Raw genomic sequence first — 21,336 nt, 5'->3', positions numbered from 1 at the left:
AAGGATGTCACCTATTTGCTATCCCTTCATTGAGTCCAAGTCCCACCCCCCCCACCCCCCCACTACAAAGACAAGGACGGAGGCCTAAATTGGATTCAAACCAAGATTGCCTAACTTCGAGTTCAATGCTCCTTGATCACTTGGAAGGTCTCGATTTTTTTAATACTTTAACTTACGTATGTTGACAAGTTTCCTTATAAAAGTCCTGTTTGGTGCTCTATGTATCTAAGCCATATTTACTCAGTTACATTGTAAACTCCCTGATAAGAGTGAACAGGCCCTCTAATTTTTAGGAACACCCTCCTCCTCCATATCAATAACCCATGTATAGTTCTGTACACAGCAGTCCAAGAGTTGTTGACCATCTGCTTCTTCAAAGAGAAACACACTTGATTCACCTCTCGCATACTTATTCTCTTTGCCCCCAGATGTTCCAATGTACAAAAATAACTCTAAAGCCCAATTTTGATCTTGTGTTGGAAATTAAAAGACCAGAACAAAAAATACTATGTTCAGTCATGTGGGTGAGGTTTAGACACGTAAATGGCTATACAACAATTCAATTAGCAATCTTTTCCAACACCCCCTCAATAGACAGACACACATCCACACACCAACACACACACCTTTTGCCCACAGAAGTACTTCATAAAAACTAAAATTTGCATAGAGGTATAATGAACACCATAGATTTAGAAAGACCTCTGACAACCCAGTTTTCCACTGTTATACAGTAGATGTTTCCATGTTGTGTAGTGTGTACTGCAAAATTTAACATGCACCAATTTAATTAGATTAACTGTTCTCAATTTTGGATACTTTCATGGAAAGATACTCCATTAGTGTCCTTTACACATTAATATACTTACAACCAACAAGACGTGAAGTCACAGAAGCATCTTAAAAACTATATGACCCAGACAGAACCTGAGCCTGATCCTTCAAACCTCTGGATCCAGCTGCCAATTTGCCAAAAAAAAAACAGAGGAATACAGTATATGGCACTATGAGTATGCAACCAGCAAAATTCTGACTGTGGGAAACTCAATAGGTCCCAAAACCCACGTACCAAGTTCCCTCCCCCCAGATAAACTTAAGGAAAAGGGAATTGAGGAGGAAGCTGTAGATCAGAAAATTCAAGGACATTTCCAATTATTTTTAAATGTGCAAGATTAGACTACAGTGCCTAGGGATAGCCACTTGGGTGATGAAGACTAAAAGAAATGCACGGAAGTGATGGATCTAAAAGTCATAACAGTGGTTACTCTGGAAGAAGAGACAAGGCAAATGACAGACAAGCCGAGTTCTACTGCTTGACTTGGGTAGTGGTTACAGGAGTGCTGGTTTTATGGTAATTCATTAAACCACACATATTTTTGTGGTTTTATATATCTATGTTTTATTTTACAATGAAAGGCTTAAGAAGTTGATCCAATTTTACTCCCTGAGCATGCTCTAAAGTTGAACTCTTCATTAGCCACTCACCACATGTGGCCATTTAACTTTAAACTTTAAAGATAAATAAAAAGAAAAATCCAGTTCCAGGGGCCGGCCTGGTGGCACAGCGGTTAAGTTTGCACGTTCCGCTTAGGCGGCCTGGGGTTCGCCGGTTCGGATCCTTGGAGTGGACATGGCACCGCTTGGCATGCCCTGCTGTGGTAGGCGTCCCACATATAAAGTAGAGGAAGATGGGCATGGATGTTAGCTCAGGGCCAGTCTTCCTCAACAAAAAGAGGAGGATTGGCAGCACTTAGCTCAGGGCTAATCTTCCTCAAAAAAAAAAAAAAATGCAGTTCCACATTTCAAGTGCTTATAGCCTCACGGTGCTAGCAGTTACCATAATGGATAGTGCAGATTACATAACATTCCCAGGATCTCACAAAATTCTACTGGACAGCAATAGTCTAGAGAATAACAAGCTGGCTTTCCAGATCAGCAGCTCTGAATTCCTAGCTGATTTCTCCAGAAGAGAGCAGGCAAATGCATGAGATCCTTGACCTTCAATGGCTTCCATTCGATTACCCTGCTTGCAGATAAGATTCCCACCAACGAGAAGCAATATAGACTCACCGTGACAACCACCTAGCAACCACAGTGACCACAGGCTGACCCCACTCAGAGTGGCATTGCTCCACTGCAACTTATAGTAATAATAATAAAAAGAGTGGCCTGATTTGTGATCAAGGAAGACATCTGATTGCAACAATACATGATCAGATACACTACACCCAGACAACTTTGATAAAAAACTATTACCACCAAGACTAAGGAAAAACAATAATTAGACACAATGTGGGATCCCGGATAGGATCCTGGAACAGAAAAGGGACATTAGTGGAAAAACTGGTGAAAATTCAAATAAGGTCTGTGGTTTAGTTAACAATGTTGCACCAAAGTTAATTTCCTGTTCTTGATAATTATACTCTGGTTATGTAAGATGTTAACATTGGGGGAAGCTGAGAGAGATATACGGAAACTCCCTGTACAATTTTTCAACTTTCCTGTGTCTAAAATTGGTTTCAAATAAAAGTTTGAAGAAAAAGAAAAGCTATTTCTTCCAAAGGTTTAAGAAGGAGTGTGATGGAAAGAACTCCAGCTAGAGCCAAGGATGGCTTAGTCACCCAAGCAGGAGATGTGGCTGGCCTAAGCCTCAGTTCACAGAACAAATGCCAGTCTCTGCTCCCCACCCCACCCTAGAACCAAAGATTTTTCTGGAAAACTGAATTTGAAAAGGAAAGCTCAAAGTAGGCAGTAAGTTCCATATAGCAGGTACAAAGGATTGATAAAGGAAGTGACATGGGAACTGCCTCCCCTTAGCACTTAAACCCTATCAAAAATTTTCAGGAGCCAGCCCCGTGGCCAAGCAGTTGAGTTCGCGCGCTCCACTTCGGTGGCCCAGGGCTTCGCCAGTTCGAATCCTGGGCGCAGACATGGCACCACTCATCAGTCCAGGCTGAGGCTGCGTCCCACATGCCACAACTGGAAGGACCCACAGCTAAAAATATGCAACTATGTACCGGGGGGCTTTGGGGAGAAAAAGGAAAGATAAAATCTTAAAAAAAAAAATCAAAATTATTCTATATATCAAATCAGCAGTGATAATTTTTCCTTTAAGATTTCCTAATTCTGAACATTGTTCAAAGACCCTTGGAGCAGCAAAGATGTCCAAAAGTATTACAGGGAAATCCACCAAGGAAAAAAAAGGAATCATCATTTGGGGCTTTTTTTTTTTCTTTTCTTTTTTTTTTTGTGAGGAAAAATGGCCCTGAGCTATCATCTGTTGCCAATCTTCCTCCTCCTTTTTTTCTTCCAAAGCCCCACTACATAGTTGTAAGTCCTTCTAGTTCTTCTATGTGGGATGCTGTCACAGCATGGCTTGATGAACGGTGCATAGATCCACGTCCAGGATCTGAACCAGTGAACCCCAGGCCACCAAAGTGGAGTGTGCAAACCCAACCCAACTATGCCACCGGGCTGGCCCTTGGGTTCATTTTAAAAGCAACTCAGAAATCTAGGACATGAAGAAAAATTTTCCAAGAAAAATCTACAAGAGTTATGTGCTGTTCAGATTTAGATAGAGAATATTGAAAAAGGCATGCATAAATATCCACATTTGTTATCATTAGATCTGTCATTTTGCATATTTTGCGTATTTACTGTACCTGTTATTTCCAAGATCAGAACCTCAAATCAACACTGAAACGATAGGAAATAAAGTCTCACTTCTGTATTTGGCTGTACCACTGTCCAGAAACAAATTCAATCCTAAGGGTAGGGTTACTTATAACTACAAAAGGCAAAACTACTAAATAATAAACTCTATAGTTACATTTAGTCACCATTTGAATCTTGTTTGGGGGCTACTAAAAATATGTACATTTCCACACAAACCAAACACTAACTGACTTGTACATATATGGTTTAAGTAATATGTAAAATGCAAAGTCAGCTCTGACATCTCAGCAATGTAAGATCAACAACAGACTAATACAGAGATGTAGGCTGTTCCCAAGGAATCACGGTGAGAGAGTTAAAATTAAAGAAATAAAAGTCAAAGAAATTTTCTAATTTCAAATAGAATCATTTTCCTGGCCCATGAATTCTTATTCAATACAAATGCAAAGTCGTAAGCATTTTTAACACAATACTATAAATAAGGTCTTTATATGTTATTACCAGACTGGTAATCTATAAAGTATAAAAGATAAAACTTATAATCCTTACTCAGTATGATTCCTACACTTTAGAGCAAGATGGGTATTTGTCTCTAAAAGGCACCACCAGTGTTTGAAGAAAATAAAAGGAATCTAGTACCTGCTTTGTCTGCAGGTTTCCTCATGCCTTTTCCAAAAAAAAAGAGATGACTAAACGAGCATCTGTACTCACTGCCAACAGTACTTCCAATTCAAGACTACAGAGCACAGGTAAGTACAAAGGCTTCTGAGCTACCGAGGAGCAGGGGGATATCACAGCAGCTACAGCGTCACTGCACGGGAGTAGGAAGCTGGAGATTCAGATGGCCACACTCTGTGGCTGGGTTTACAGCAAGTCACTTAACCCTCATGGCCAAGTCCACAGCTGTAAATTCAAGGACCTCAGCTACACAGGCTCCATGGTCCTTTCTTGCTTCAAATTCTAAGAACATGGCTCTTCCTGATCCTGTGAGCACAGAATTCACCAAGGAGGTCAAGAAAGGTCAACACTTAAATGTGTAAGAATTCAGATTATTAACCTACATTTAGACAGAAGCGTGTTATCACCCACAAATATATAATTTAAGCAGTATCAAATCTCATGTTTTATTAGAGCTATCCAGGTTCTTAGTGACCAAAAGTGTTGCCCATCTGACAGAAATATATTCTCCACTTCAAATAAATAATTTTTTTAAATCCCAGGAAAAAGTCTCCACATAGTTTCAAGGCTATTAGGACAAAATATACAGAATATCAAATATAACTTGACATAAAAGTGACACGTGGGGAATGCAGACAAGGACAGAAGTTAAGGATGCACTTCAGAATTCGAGAGAAAACACAGGTCTTCTTTAATTCTCCACTAGCAGGCAAGTCAGCCCACAGCACCTTGTTCACAAACCATCCTATCAAAGTCAGTATCAGGAATATTTGTCCTGAGTTTAGGCTTTCAATTAAAATTAAAGCATCATGAAAAGCATTAGTATCACGCCTTCATTATCATATTAACTGAAGAATTTAATAAGCCCCGAGACTCGCCCAACGAGGCATCCTCCGATCTCTAGTACCTTCTAGCTTTTATCTTAATTTTTCTTCTACAGCATCTCATCAGTTCGTTTTAGACCACAGTGGCAGGTCTTAAGCATACCAACTATTCCAGCTCCCACCCGATAATTAATCTTTATAAAATGCGATTTTGCGAGTTAATTTGCATCACATGAGGGCAGACTCAGTGCAATACCAGCAGTTGCTGTGATGCTTGGTGGTGCAATGAAGCAAAAAAGGGAAAATAAGGATAATGCATTTCTCAGTCCTTATCCTCAAACTTGAATTGGGACCTAAAGAATAAAAAATTAAAACCAGTCCTGCATGCTTCGGTTTAAAATTAATGATTTGATCTTTAAAGGTACATATATGTGGTATATAGAGATAAAATGAAATTAAAGAATGCTAAAGAAGTTTTCCACCTGAATGAGTCACTCAGATCAAAGAAACTAATGTGAAACTAAAGCGACGAAAATCACTTTAGTGATCAAACAAACCCAGCATGTGAAAAAATTAGATTTACTCAAACGAAGATTTCAAAATTATTAGGCAATGACTCACAACATGATCCTGTTGTAATCCATCTGTTAAATGTTAAACATCCATACACAACTTTTCACGATAACAACTGCATTTAAAAAAGCATATTTTATTTAGAGTCTAAGAAAATAAGTGATTTAAACTACTTTCTACATTGTGAATAGCTCAGAATCAAGATGCAACGTCTAAATTTTTTTTAAGTGAGTAATCTCCCATTTGCACGTTTTAAGATAGTTATATACAGTTGCATGCATTAATTCAACAAAAGGAGGAAAATAATTTAAGCTCATTTACTGCCACTTAACTGGAAGACAAATCCAAACGGAAGCTAAGGAAAGCCTTTACCAGCAAGAGCCAGGCTTTCTAGAATCAACGAGTTCTATTCCAATTACAACAAACAGTAACACAAATCATACTTTATTAGAAAACCTAAGGGAAGGAAAAACAGAAGAGATGAGTAAAAGGGACTGGCTACTTATCTGTATAGCTTCAGATAATAAAAAACTACAACCAAACACAGACATTTATTAAACCTGCCTGGTCTCAAAGTCACATTGACTACGGGCATGCTACTTAACTTCCCTCGGCCCCAGCGTCTGCTCCTGCAGAGCGGGGACAGTAATGCCAGCTCCCCATAAGGTGGTGGCATATCGTAAGTACATGTCAGCACAGCAGCAGTATCACACAAATTTTTATTTTGCGAATCTGAAACCCAGGTGGAAATCCATCTCATGTTCCAAACTGGGGGGCTCTGCAGCACCCCAGACCTTCCCTTACGAAGGTTGCTGATCAGAGTTAGAACACATTCTCCTGCATTCAGCCCCACGAAAAAGGAATAACTACTGATAATGAACCAGAAGTATGCAGTTTTTAAAATAGAAACTGCTAATTTTAAATATGTAAATGTTTTATTTCTTATTATTTCCCTTATTAATGTGTATGAGCATATCTAGTATAATTCAGTGCACCACCTCCAGTCATACAATCTCCATCCTATAAGACCCTGGACTTCCAACATGACACTGTATGGAATAGTACCGGCTTCATGACAGCAGAGAGATCCTTGGAATAGTGTCAAAGCAGCACACTTTCTAAAACAAGAAGTTATTTTCCAAGCTTCAATACAATCTAGCTTTCACAGGGAGATACAATGCTTTAATCTCCTGTAACTGCAACATTTTTCTTAAAAATGAGCATGACAAAAATAAAGAATATACAAGAGGAATAATGTACGAGTATAGAAGAACGAGTATGTGCAGAAAAGCACGAAGGGGCTCCACACTCATTTCTCCAATCTGTTCTTCGTGTGAGGATCGGCGCTGGCAACATCTCAAATAATATGGCCTCCTTCCCGGTCTACACTGCTCCCTGAATATGCACGCCACTTTCATCCCTCTCTTTCTTGGCTCATTTCCTCACCCTCCAACATCTTCCCCCAACTCTCCCATCAAAGGAAATTCTGGTCATCCTACAAAGCCCAAGTCAAAAGCCACCTCCTAACAAGCCCAGAAAATATCTTCCTCCTCCTCCTCCTCCTCCCATGCTTCAACAACTCCTATTTCACTCAGACTACATTATGATGAGTTGTTTTCACCTGAGTTGTTTCACATTGAGCTCCCTCACACCAGGCTTTCTGTCCCACGCCCCGCAGTGTCTGGCACAATAGATACAATGGAGGACCACAAATCCAGCACGATCTCCCCCTACAGGGAGTAAGCACACAAGGGTGACCGAGTTGAACTGCTCCTCATTCTCCCACGCCTCCACAATCAAGTGAGCGGTGTAACGTAAGGCTGACAAAACAAGCCAAGGGGAAGTGTGGGAGGCAGCAGAGCACAGGGGGTAACAACATGGAGTCCGGATCCATACCGCCTGGGTTTGAATCCCAGCTCCACCATTTTCTCACTATGTGACCTCGGGCAAGTTACTCAACTTCAGTGCCTCAGTTTCTTCCTCTGTACAACGGGGATAATAACACTCCTCACCTTTTCAGAATTGTTGTGAGGAAGGAATGCATTAAGGAAAAGTGCGTAGGACAGTGTGTAGGAGTAAGCACTACCTGGGTGATTGTTACTATGTCTCAAGTATGAGCAAACCTCTACCTTACAGACTAGGCACTGCTGTCCACGAGACAGTATACACAGCACTACCAGAGCCATGGTTTCACCAACAGGATAACTGACACTTTTAGCAGTTAGGTAATCTCTAAAATAGAATTTTCCTCTCAAAATTCAGCTGTTAACTAGACTCTCGTTTTATCCCACTTCTCACATACATTTGTCCAAGTTGGATCTGAACTCAGTTATAACACACCTTCATGTCCCATATTTCCATCCTCATTGTTTCCTACCTATCAGAGTCACCCCAGATAATATAGATGGATCTTATACTTCCCAAAATGCCAAAATTAGAGATGTATAGATATTGGTGGGGGGTGGGGAGAGCACAGTAAGGGAAGGCATCAAAGATGCACTGCCCTCACGCTAATCTTACTTTGTGAACTCGCTCTTAAATTCTTATCTTGAGCTGACAATTAATCAAATCATTCCCCCTATTCCATTTTTGATAGGAATCCATTTCCAGAAACCATTTTCTCCTTTGTATAATTTAAGAGAGGGTTTTTTTTTTTTTAATGTAGCTATACTAACTTCAACTAGATTTGATTGTTAATACGGTGCCAACACTGAAATGGTCACGTCTCAGGTTAAAGTCTAACACGAGGTTTCACTATTTGGTAGAAAACAAGAGCTAAAGTAAAGGGTTTGTCATGGAAATTCTGACAGTAGGTCAGTGAAGCCTTAATTCTATGTCACCAAGAAATGTTTCAGTGTTTCCCTCAATGGCATCATTCTTTCCCCTCCTGATATAAATCCAGGCTTTGTAAGTACCAAAAAAGTTTCCATTTGGCTCTGAAAAATGTTTTCTGCAGAACTGTTAGAATCTGAACCCATGCTCCAACCCACCAGCCTGGTACATTCTTCAGCATTCTCAATTCTAAAAAAGGGATAATACCTCTTGCTTGAGGGAATGCTTTTGGAATACAGGTATATAAAATGTGAAAGCTCCTAAACATCTGGCATATTGCAGCGTTTAGTCAACATTGGTTTGTCTTTCCCTTCAATTGAATAAAATCTTTAAAGCGACTGTAATTCAGTTACAACTGTTCTACCCCAGTGCCCCTATTGCCACTCTCATCCATTCCTTCTCACATCAAGGCACAGACACCTTTCAGGTACAAGAAGTTTAAAAACACCAGAATCAATCAAGTTGAGCTACTACTCCCTCTGGAGCATGACAATCTGGTTTCAGCTATTAGCAATCTCAGAGTACAACAGAACATTTCAAAGACTGTACCAAACACATGGACTGGAGCTGGGTTTAATTTTTCACCCTGTACTCAAGACATTTCCCCCTATCCTGGTGTGGCCCATAATATGCTCTTGCTTTATTGGTGGAAATAAGGATTTCTGATGCTTGGATAATTGTCTAAAGATAGAATGAAAGCACATTAAGTGGTTTACACCTACTGTACTAATTTATTAGGTTAAGCATGACATACAACTTGTTATAGATACAAATGAGAATTTTGTTCTATATCGTGAGTAAGTATGCTTAACTTCAGAAAGTACTTTTTCTTTAGCCATCTAAAGATCTACCCTAGTTGACATAACTTTGGATTCTAAAGTAGATTTTTAAAAAGCAGCAGGCAGGCAGAAGTCACTGTGAGCCTTCTGGTTGTGGACATTCATATCATCTCTCTCCTAGTATTTACATAATCATACGCCCAACAAATATTTACATAGTATCTACCGAGCGCCAGGCACTGCATTAAGCACTGGAGACACCGAGAAATAAGACCCAGTCCTTGCTCTCAAGCCTGGCAGAGGAAACAGACAAGCAGCACCACAGGGTGAGGGTCCTCTGGCAGGAAGAGCATCCAGAATGTCAAGGAGGGGGGACAAGGTCTGAGCTAAACTTCAGGCTAACACCCACAGGTGAGACAGGCATTATCTGGGCCAAAAGAAGTTGGGGAAAGAATTGAATAAAATACTTTCTGGGAAACTGCAACTTATTCAGAATGACTGGAGGATGGGAGGAATGGAAGCATCCTTAGATGAGCCTGAAAAAAGCAAGACAGAGGGACGTAAGAGCCCTGCCCGGGAGCTGGACTTCATCCTGACAGGGAAGCTCTGCAGTTAATGCTATTTTGAAAACAGAAATGATTTTGTAGCAAGTAAATAGCACCAAATGGGAATACTCAACACTAGTTTTGTCCATGCGTCCCTACTTCTAACGAGGATGAATGCATTTTTGTGGAGGAAGAACTGTTGAAAAGAAAAGCAGTTCTAACTGCCCACCTCCACCGCACTTTTCTCTGTTTTAGGTATTCCTGGCAATTTCACCTTTGAAGCTGAAATATGCTTTGATCTGACCTCAGCGTAAAACCTCCAGAATTTTAAATGACACTCACTCTTCTAAGGACCTGTCTTTTGGGAACTGTAGAGATAACCCCAAGAGTTCATCTATAGTTAACATAGCTTAAAATTTGGGGCGGGGGGGGGGGGGGGGAGGGGGCTGGGTAACCAAGGAGAAGTGGGATGCCAAGATGTTGACCTGTTTTGAAGATGAAGGATGATGGAAAATATTGGCATCAACTTTGAAAATCAGTGGGCTGTCACTGAGTTTAGGGGTGGCTGAGCCAGTCCGTGGAAGGACCAATATTCTGTTAAAGCAACCAAACTCATGATTCAGCCCAGCTTGGACCTCAAATCATTTCCATCCCTCTTGGCGTTTGGTGTCCACACTGCGTGGCTCTCAGAATCCTGCAGCCTGTGATGAGAATAACTAGACATCCTTTTCTTAAAAGCTGCCAACTCGATCCCCTTTCTGTTAAAGGTCACCCTCCCTTAAATCAGCCTGGTTTTCTGAAATTTCTGAGTCCATACAGCCAAGGGGGGGACTCATTCTTTTTTCTTCTCCCCTCAAACAGCAACTTTCATTCTTACAGCAGGAATTTAAAACACCATCCAGCTCAGGTGAGCCGATGGAAATATCCACCCTGAAACAGGCCTTCAAAACAGAATGTCATCAGCAAACGGAAAAAGAAACTGATTGTTTAACCCTTAACTACTGAAAAAATACAGAGCATCAGTTAGAGTCAGAGGTTAAGTACAATATTTGGTGTATTCTTAGAAGGGAAATGGCTCAAGATTCAAAGCAGATTCACAGTGGCATAGTGAAAGCACATAAATGTGAATTCGTGCCCCGCAGACCCCTCAAACATCCTGTGTGGATCATTCAGGACCCCAGTCTCCTGTCAATCAGGGTCATTGGCAAGGATTAATTCTAATGTTGTCTCTTTAGGGTATCTCAATCAAAGAGCCTGGGATAGCAGTACATTTTAATTTGTGACATTAAACAGAGAAAAAGAATAGGAAAATCAGGAAAAACATGCCGAGGTTACAGAGCTAACAGACTATGTAAGTAACTGTTTGGCACATCAAATAAACAGGTCATATTTTGAGAGGCTGTTTCTGTCACTGTAATTAGGGAAGTGCCTGAGTCTTACTAACTGAGGAGGAAAGGAAATAGAGTTGGCTGATGCCCTTGTCCAGTAGTGAAAGTAACAGATAAGTCCATTTCGGCTCCCCTGTCCCAAAGGAAGAGAATATCCGAGCAGCCGGGTGGATCGCTCTGTTCTGTGACGACAGCTTTTGGAAGCATCTGGTGCAGGACAGAAATTACTGACTGGAAACAGACCTTCCCAGTTTGAATCTCAATTTCATCAATGACCAAGCCAGACAGGCCTACTTCCCTTTCTCTCTCTCCTTTCTCTGAAAAAATAAGGGTGGGACCAGCCCTCTGCTAGCCTCAGGGAGATGAAATAAGCACTGAGATCCAGCACACCAAATGTTAAGCTGAACAAAATCAAAGGGTGGATTTGAATCCTGTCATTTCAGAGCTACGAAGGGACGAGCTTGTCTTCATCACTAAGACCCTTAAGAAAAACATTTCACAGCTTCTTGATCGACCCTGCACTCTTCTTTCTTCTCCCCAGTGTTTAAGGCCCTGGGTTTCACTATTTCAGGCAGCAAATTCTCACAAGGGATCCTCCTGTGTTACCTGCCCCATAGCTTCGGTTTTCAGGGTTGTACACCTGTACTGCAACACAAATAAGAACACCAGAGAGCCCACTCAGTGAAAGTGGGAAGAACGCAATAGATCTCTCTTGAGAAAAGTCTCCTGCTTCTATTTACGTTGTATCTTGAGAAAGGGAAGAAGTCAGAAATAACCTTACAAGCTTTTTTCCATGCTTATAAAATATAATGCTTCCTAAATGGCACAGATTACAAACCCAGTATATAGAAAACCCATTTCCTTAGTCTTCCAATTCTTAACATGTACTAAGTAAAATGATGATGAACATTTTAGCTGTGAAGCTATCTTACTACATGAATGTGTGACTCATTTGGAGCATATGCACCTCTCTAATTAAAGTAGACTCAGCTAAAGACATTTTATCTACTGACCAAAGAAACACACTACATACTAAAAGCTAGAAGACACTGCCTCCATCAGGTGAGAAAACTCTGATGGATAAGGAATACAAAAAGCAATCTCAGGGGTCCAGCCCCATGGCATGGTGGTGGTTGAGTCTGGTGTACTCTGCTTCAGCAGCCCAGGTTCGCAGGTTTGGATCCCAGGTGTGGATCTATACCACTCGTCAGCCATGCTGCAGTGGTGACCCACATATAAAGTAGAGGAATACTGGCACAGATGTAAGCTCAGGGCTAATCTTCCTCATCAAGGAAAAAAAAAAAAGCAGTCTCAGACTCCAGCTGCCATCTCCAGAGGGTATGTTGCCAAAGGCACAGATGAGAATGAATGATTCTCCTGAATAAGAATGAGACTATCAAACAGAACCAAGAGGAAAATTTTTAAGTTAGAGAACATTAAGAGAAAACATATATTCCAAAATGGTCCAAAATACTGAAAGAAAGACTAATTTCCAGGCGAATGCCAAAATAGGAAACATTGGATAGCTATATTCATGAAATTAAAAAGCACCGTCCTGAGCTAACATATCCTTCTTAATTCTAATAAACAATAAGATATAATGGATTATCATACGCCTACTCAAAGTCAAACACAGATGACACATACTAAACAAAATGCAACAGGCAGATAGCATGTTACAAATAGATTTATACTTGAAATGGTTTCTGTGAACTAAAATTTGTAAATGCAGTAGGGGAACTCATTATTTAAAGAGATCTGTGGTTTAATTCTTCACCAAAGCAAAGCACATAGTCACTGCTCTAATTTGTCTGGTCTGTAAATCCTAAATTTCAAATATCACATACAGTGAGCCAATTCACAGAACAAATACAAATGGCTAACACATGTTTGAAAAAATGCTCAACCTTATCCAGGAGATAGAAATTGAAAAAAGAGGCCCTCTTCAGCCACCAGAGCAAAACTGGTAAAGATTTATACTACCCAACACTGGGAAGAGTGAAGGGAAAGGAGAGTCTCCTTGTATATTAATACTGAAAATGTAAATTGGAACCTTTTTGGAGAGCAACTTAGCTGTACTCATTAAAATTTAAAATGTACACACACGCTTCTAGGTACCTATTGTAGAAATGTCTACACTAGTGTCCAAGGATATTCTCGATAGCTGCATTCATACTAGTAAGAACTTAGAAACAATGAAAATATCCATCAACAGAGAAACGGGTGAATAAACCTGATACATCCACACACGAAACCACTAAAAAGAATAAAGAACTGATGTTTTGACACAGAAGGATGTCCATACCACATGCTGCTGAGGGAGATAAGCTGCAGAACGACTGAAAATTGTGATCTCTTTTTTAAAAGCTATATGTGAATGAGTGAATGAATGGACATCTTAGATAAAAGTTATCCCTGAGAGTGGGAAGGGAGAAGGGCGTACCACTTCACTTTTCTGTAGAGTGTCTACAGTCTTTGTGAGTATCGCTTTCATAATTTAGGTAAAAGTAAGTTATGCTGATGTGAGACTGTTAATCTGCTAATCCACTAAAAGTTCCATAGATGCTCTCTGGGGGAAACCATTTAGTTTCCCCTTGTGGCCCAAGAATGGGCCTACTCTGATTTTACCAACAATATATGCTCAGATGAGCAGATCTAAAAGGGACCAACCTTAGCCTGAGTTCTTTGTATGCAGAAAATGATAGTTTTTAATTAACATACTCACTTTTTCCTGGACATCATATTATTTAGAAAATGTAATAAATATTTTTCTTATAAGTTTCCATAGGTCCCCACCCAAACACAACCAAAAATGGCCATAGATGTGAGTCACATTAGCCCAGAATCAGAAGTTTACATCTTTAAACTTCCTAAAATCACCGTCAAGCCTAGGCCCAAAGGTTGCCTATGCAGTTTAGGTCCACAACATTAAGAACTGGAAAGAGCTACAACTTCCTTCCATCTTTTATAAAGAGACTGGGGCAACACACCTCTCTCTTTACTCTTTTTTAAAGGAATATCCCTTGATTTCCCAATGTAACTCTCAAAATGATTTATTCAATAGGGGTTTTAAGCACATTGTGAAGAAAGGTAGATTATTAATGAATAATTACACCATAAAATATCTACACCTAAAATACGTTTAGAAAATGTATGTGAGAAATAAGTTCACAAATTTGCAGAAGGTTTTAAAAGGTAACCAACTTAACAGCACAATTTTAAAGTTATAAAAAGTACACACAGTGCCTCTCTCTAATGCGCTTAATATTAAACAGTGTTAGCATATTTTCCAGGCTAGAATGTACTTTCCACTTGCCCTAATAATAAACCTATGCCCAGATGGGAAATGTAACCAGAACTAAATAAACATAAGATAGACAGGGAGCAGGAAAGCCAGAAGGTAAGCTAATAAACCTGGGATGCCTTCACAAACTATAAAGTGTTAAAAAAAAAATTGTTTAAACAGATAGAATGGAGAGTATGAAAAGTTAGATATTTGACATGCTTGAAATGCAACTACAGATCAGAGGAGAAAACGAATTGATTTCTTTCTGGACGCAATGGATAGTGTCATACGTTGTTACATATTTAAGCTGAAGGAAAAATGTGCCTCGTACTACAGCAACCAGTCATTAGCTAATCAGCTACGGAACTTTAAAATGAGCAAACTTTGTCCTGGATGACAATCGGTAATCAAAAAACAAAAAAACTTACTAGTATGATGCATGGTCTAAAATGAGTCAGAAGTCCAACCCAACACATAGGTAAAAGAGAGGGGTAGGGACAGAGGAAGAACAAGAAAGAAAAGCCACACGAATACAAAGTGGTTCCATTTTTTCCTGAACACCCACACAAAGACAGCAGTTTCTGACAAGAATGTTCTTGGCAAAAAATAAGATTACAGGAAGGTTTTTTTTCTTTTCAATGAGAAAAAGGCAGCTCTCTATGCAGATTACTAGGCAATTCCATATGATTTTTTTTTTAAGGCCCAAATTTATAGCCCTCATATTTCGAAAATATCTAAACAACTTTCTTTTTGGATCAGAAAGAAAAGATGACTGAAACCCTGTTCCGGTTTGGAATGCTTATTTTGTGTTGTACTTGAAAAGAAAATCCAACGTGGCAGCTTACCTTGGCACTGGAAGCCTTGTTTCCCAAACCCCCTGAAAGACAGAAACAAGAACAAAATCTCTTAACATATTTTGTGTTGGATACCATATTTAAGCCAGTTACGTGACAAAGTATTCTACAGAGTTAAAGACTTGTACATGAAACCCAACGATTTGATAGGAAAAACATCCCCAAATAGCTAATCAGAGTACTGTGTCAATTTAACTTTGAAAAAAATCTCTGGCCTCTGAAAGCTCACTGAACTGTTTCAATGTATCAAGGTTCTTTCCAATTTTTTAGACTTTGTTATCAACACTTAAATTTCAAGACAAGAACATGACTGCATATTCAAAGTAGCTGGCTACATAATCAAGTAACAAAAAAGACCTTATGGTTTAAAAAAAGGCTTCATTTGGTCCCTACAGACCAATGGAAAATCCTTCTCTCCCTAAAGACAACTAAAAAGGGGCTTCGTCACTTGTTACGACTTTAAAATATTATTTGTCTAGAAATTGCCAAACAGCATCACTCTTAACATTAAATTTGGCTTAAAGGAGCCAGGTTTTACAAAGTATCATTCCTCTTGTTTGCATTTGAGATCACGATCTCACTTTCCTTGAGAACCAAGAGCATTCAAGGCACATACAGAGGCTATTTTGTTCTTGTAAATTAAAGAATTTACTCTCGAAGCAGAGAACTCTGAAACGGGCATTAAACTGCAAACACTATTCCAACCAGGACGAACTGCATTAGAATTTTCTCAGAAGGTTATTAGTCATAATCTCTTGCTTTACATAGCATTTTAAATTTACAAAACACTTCACATATCTTTATAATTAACATACTCATCCTCCCCAAAACATACTCAAGCCCAAACATTTAGTTTTAAAATATCGGTGTTTTAATATTTAAATAAAACTTGTAAATCAAGGACCCAGAGAAACAATAATGAAAGAAAATTGAAAAATTAAAACCAATGCTAGATAATCCTGGTGAATATTTTCCTGGAACTTCAAGTGGTTGCTTTACAACTAGTTAAGTGGAGAAGTGGTACAGGGGTGAGTCAGGGAGGAAGAAGAGAGGCAGCCCTTTATTTTCCATTTCACATTACACCTGGTGACCTGGTGTGCCACATCAGGTCACCAGGGCCTAATCCTTCAGGGCAATTGATAGTGGAAAGACATTAGCTAGCCTGGGTATGTATGTTGCGAGTTTCTTTTCTACCTTACCTACTTCCTGCAAAAGTAATCAGCAGTCTGTTCCCTTTAAATGGAATTTCACAGTTAACCCAGGAGGCTAAAGGCCTCCCCTTAACTATACACAATAGCCTCTTTGCCCTGACGCTCCAAGAACTTATTTTAAATAGCCTTATCTACAGTTACCTACACCTTGAGCACCATTGCTTCATATGCTGGCTACACAGAAGAAATCATTCATAGAGGTGGCTGTGCTGTTCATAAAAGTGTATTTCTGAGATTTCTAAGAAAGAAAGGAAAAATTAAGCACCTTTCTTAGCACCACATCTGTGGGATGTTTCCCCCCCGGGGTGTGATGCATTCAAATAGAGCCATCCACAAATGAAAAACTAAGCACCTTATTAGCACATTTGTGGGACTTCTCCCTTGGAGATGATTTTGCCCAGATGTGATGGATTCAACAGAGCCCTCCATAAAGGAGAAGTTAAGCACCTTATTAGCACCACATTTGTGGGACTCCCTAAGAGATGTTTTCCCGCAGGTGTGATGGATTCAGACAGAGCCATCCATACATTTTCCCTAGGGCCCTAACAAGATATACACATACAACTGGCTGGTGGCAGGGTGCACTCTGTGGAACCGTCACCCTGGTAGAGCGCCCCAGCCTAGGAGAGAGAGGAGTTAAGGAACTCCAGACACAGCCCTGATTTGAGGAGCTTCCTACATCCAGGAACAGGAGGTAGAAGACAGAGGGTGTCTGGCAACCTAAAACAAAACCACTGCTCCTCAGACTGGAGCACCTGGCGTTCCCTTCGTTCCAGCTTTCTAAACGTTTTTTTTTGGGGGGGGGGGGTCACCTACCTTTTAAGAATCAGTTAATAAAAGCAACGATTCTCTTGCCAGAAAAAAAAAGAGCTCATACAAACACAATTTCACTAGTTTTACAGGGTTCAGAGATCCCAGAAGCCCATCTTTTTATCAATTCCCCCCATACCCCCAGATCCCCCAAATTAAGAATACCTAAGTTCATTAGAAATTACCTGAACTCTGACACCTTTAGCCCTTACAGTATTTTTCTTAAATAAGGCCTCTGTCCTCATGGACAGGGTTACAGGTCTAATCTCGTGTTGACAGGGTCTATTTTAAATGACTCCCTCTGCCCTTCTGCCATTTGCCTGCTCCGTTTTAGTTCCCCCTCCCCCACGGCAAGCTTTCAACAGTTTGTTGCCTCTCCGCTCTCTGGGCTCACCCAGAAAAGTCCGTCTCTGCGTGCCCAGTAGATACAAGCTACAGTAGGCAGGGACCCAAGGCTCCAGTGGAGTCCAAGCTCGATGGGAAACGCAAACTACACACCCCCCGACTGCGCCCAGCCTGGCTCGCCAACTTGGACCGCGCGGCGCAGCCGCCGGGGCTCCCCCGGCTCCTCCCGGGCGCGTTTCTCCGGAAACTCTGCCCTCTGGATTCTCCTTGTGGCTTTCCCCTTCGCTCACACGCGGGCAAGCGGCTCTCCACGGTCCTTACTGTACGGGAGGGGGGGCGCGCCCGGGCGACGGGAGCCCTAGACCTGTGCAGGGGATTAACGCGGCTCCCGCGCGGGGCCAGACCCCTCCTGCGGCAGGGGGTGTGGGACCCGGCGGCCACTTCCCTGGGAGTCCTGCCCGAGCGCGAGAGTGGCCGGGGCGGCCGCGCGCGAGTTCGGACTCCCGCCGGCTCTCCAAGTTCCCTGAATGAGTCTGCCCCGGGGGTGCACGCGCCTGGACTGGGGGGCCCGGGCGAGGGTCCCCGGGGCGAAAGGACCCCAGACTAGGGAGGAACTGGCCCCCCCAGCCCCGGGCGCCGCCAGAGGGATCCGGGGTGCCGTCCGTGCGCCGCGCCCCGCGCGCACCTACCAGATGAAGTCGGTGCAGTGGCTGCAGAAGGTGGGCTGCTTGAAGAAGCGGGCGATGAATTTGTGGTCCTTCACCTCGTGCACGTTCTTCTGTCTCAGCGCCCCTTTGCGGGCGAAGCGGTTGGCCACGTCCTGAGACGCCGTGGAGTCGTTGGCCGGGAAAACGTCAGCCATGGTCCCCCCCAACCACCTCTTGCCTCCGCCGGGGAGCAGCAGCTGGGGAGGGCCGGGGGGTGGGGGCGGGGGGCGCGGGCCGGCGGCCGGGGCGCTGCGAGGCGGCGCGGCGAGGGCGGCCGGCAGAGTCGGGCCGGAGCGGGAGCGGGAGCGGGAGCCGGAGCAGCTCTCTCGCTCGCTCGCTGGCCCCACGCTCACTGACAGCCCGGCGCCCGGCGCTCGCGCTTCCTACTCTCGGCGGCAGAGGCGGCCGGAGCGGCGCCGCCCACCGCGCATGCCCCGAGTGCGAGAGCCGCGCGGCGAGGGTGGCCGCGCGCCCACGGGAGCGCGCGCGGGGCGGCCGCGGGCGCCGGAGGAGTCGGCGCCTCCGCGTTTTCGAAGCAGCCGGGAAAGCGGAGGCGGCGGCGGCGGCGGCCCGGAGAGGGCCCGCCCGAATTTGGGAGCGGAGGAGGACGCCGGGAGGGGCGGGCCCGTTCTCCTCCGCCGCCTTTCTCTTTTCCTCCCTTTTGCTCCCCTCCTCCGCCCGGCTCTCCTCCTTCTCCCCTCCTTCCGCTCCTCTCCCGTCTTCTCCTCCCACTCCCGCTCGCTCTCTCCAGCTCATCCTCCCCCTCCTCGCTGATCTTTTCTCCTCTCCGGAGTCGGAGGTCTGCGTGGCCGAGCGCAGCCCCGAGTCCCAGGACGGGACGCCGCTCGGTCCGACCCGCTCGGATGCTCACTCTCCGTTCGCACACACAGCAGCTACCCCTTCTCCATCTTTCAGGACCCACTGGTATTTCTAGGGCACAATGTCCAGGTTTTATTAGCCGGTATCAGTTTGAGGTTTCACCTGGCTAACATGTCACTCCAACTGGGTGTACCCTAAGACGCCCAACCCCTAGACCTTCACGCTCTTTTATATACAGCAGGAGAAAGGGGGCGATTTTAAATCATTGCACACTGACCCTTTCACCTGCCAACCCTTGGCCTATATTTCATCTGCGTCTTGTATAGACATCTAATTTGTACGTAGAATGATTAAAGGACTTGTCCTAGTTATTTATCCCGTTACTCATTGGCTGCCACAGTTACAACGTTGATGATCAGGCTTTCTTGATTTTACAAGTCCAGAACCTTAATTTAGAAATCATTTTGCATCCTAAGCTAATTACTGTAATACTGGCAGGTGCAGAGTGCAACCAGTTCATTTGTAAATTACCGAGTAAAACTGCTGTGAAAGGGTAGCTGGCATGGACAGGCAAGGGATGCACGTGGGACATACCAACTAATCATTTGCTGAATATTAATTAGTTCTGCCTCTAGGATGCTAAAATACATAAGGGAAACAACCATCTCCCAGCATTTCATTATTGTTCATTTCATTGTCAGATTCGCTAAGTTCACAAAACAACTTCATGAATTGAAGACATCAAAAAGAGAATGTTTAATCTCTCAAGAAGTTTTACAAAAAGAAGAAAGAAAACTTTTCAAAGATAGGTACTGCTTGGAGCATATCACACAGACCGAGGAGGGCTACCATTTTTTAAGACTGCCTAACTAAATGCTTGAAGATAGGACCGGCTTTTCTATTTTAACAGGTGTAAGCTATTGACTGGCCTTTGGTGGGGCATGCACTTTGCTGGCCCATTTACAGTTTCTTGAGCCAATGTAGTTGGTGCTTAAAGAGAAGCTGCTTGATAGTCTATCTGCTCAGAAATTTTGCCATTCATGGCGACCCCCACTGGTCCAAGGAGGCAAAAAAGAATGAAACAGAGTTCTTTCCTCAAAGACATCTTTAAGACAGTGGTCCTCACACATTTTATGAAGGCAAGTTTCTATTTCCCTGAAGCTTTGATGTAACGATGGAAGAAAAATATGGGAGAGTTGGAGGGTGGGGTTGTTGGTCGCGGAATCTGTGAGCAAAGTCCCAGGGAAGATGAGCTAAGAACCAAATGGACCTTGGCAGCAGCCTGGCCATCTTCTACGTACAGAGTGGCGTGACTGATCTCAGCAGTGAGCAGACCAGATGAAAACAATATTTCTCTCTTCTTTCAGGTCGTGGCTTTGCTTTCTTGTCTCAGTTATTACTGTTATCCCTTGTGGGTGTGGAGAGAATTAACCGGAAGTTTGTTGACTGATAGCTGGGCTGAGCTTAAGTGCTCAATTGCCTACAGTTTAGCTCAATTGTGGGAGCCAGGGTGGAGATGCACCTGGGACAAGAAATTATTAAGCAGTGTAACATTGCCCATAGCGAGGACTGATGGGAATGTGGGCTACAGTTGGCCCCTGCAGCCCATGAAGAAGTCCTCATGGTAGCACTAAAATGGAGGGGATTATGGAAAGAGAACCCCTGGGAGAGAGTGGTCAGTCAGTCATGAGCATTAGTAATTATTTTAGAGTCTGCTGTTTCATGAGGAAGGTGACGGGAAAAAACAGGGAATGGTAGGCTGGCACAGAGTTTGTGAGAACCCTTCTCTGTGTCCCCTGCCTTTGAGAAGTAAGCTCGAGACTCTTTGGAGAGGTGTTACCTAGACCAGGGCGACCCAGAGGCTGGAGGCTGGCATCAAAGTCAGCCACTAAACTGATGCTTCTGAACCAGAGTGGTTTACTTAAAACCAATAGTCTTTACGATGCAACTTCAAACTTGTTGCTCTCTGCAGATAACTGGTCCGTTTTCAAAAGGACCAGGCCATTTTCA

The 21,336-nt window shown here is 42.7% G+C and overlaps 1 protein-coding gene across 3 annotated transcripts in view; it reads right to left on the bottom strand.

The window, feature by feature from the left end:
- PRKCA (protein kinase C alpha) overlaps positions 1 to 19,206 on the bottom strand; it is a 404,670-nt gene extending 385,464 nt beyond the window's left edge. The window contains exons 1-2 of one of the 3 annotated variants that reach the window (XM_023652179.2): positions 18,490 to 19,206; positions 15,426 to 15,457 (exon numbers count right to left, since the gene is read on the bottom strand). In XM_023652179.2, the coding sequence (XP_023507947.1) occupies positions 15,426 to 15,457; positions 18,490 to 18,662 (205 nt within the window). In that variant the 5' untranslated portion in view covers positions 18,663 to 19,206. The remainder of the gene's footprint in view (positions 1 to 15,425; positions 15,458 to 18,489) is intronic. The other 2 variants (XM_023652178.2, XM_070226042.1) reach the window with 2 other exon arrangements.
- Positions 19,207 to 21,336: the final 2,130 nt, after the last annotated feature.

The sequence above is a fragment of the Equus caballus genome, chromosome 11 (genome assembly GCF_041296265.1).
Source record: "Equus caballus isolate H_3958 breed thoroughbred chromosome 11, TB-T2T, whole genome shotgun sequence".
Classification (NCBI taxonomy): Eukaryota; Metazoa; Chordata; class Mammalia; order Perissodactyla; family Equidae; genus Equus; species Equus caballus.
The sequence above is the reverse complement of the archived record's forward strand: the minus strand, read 5'-3'. Positions and strand labels throughout refer to the sequence as shown.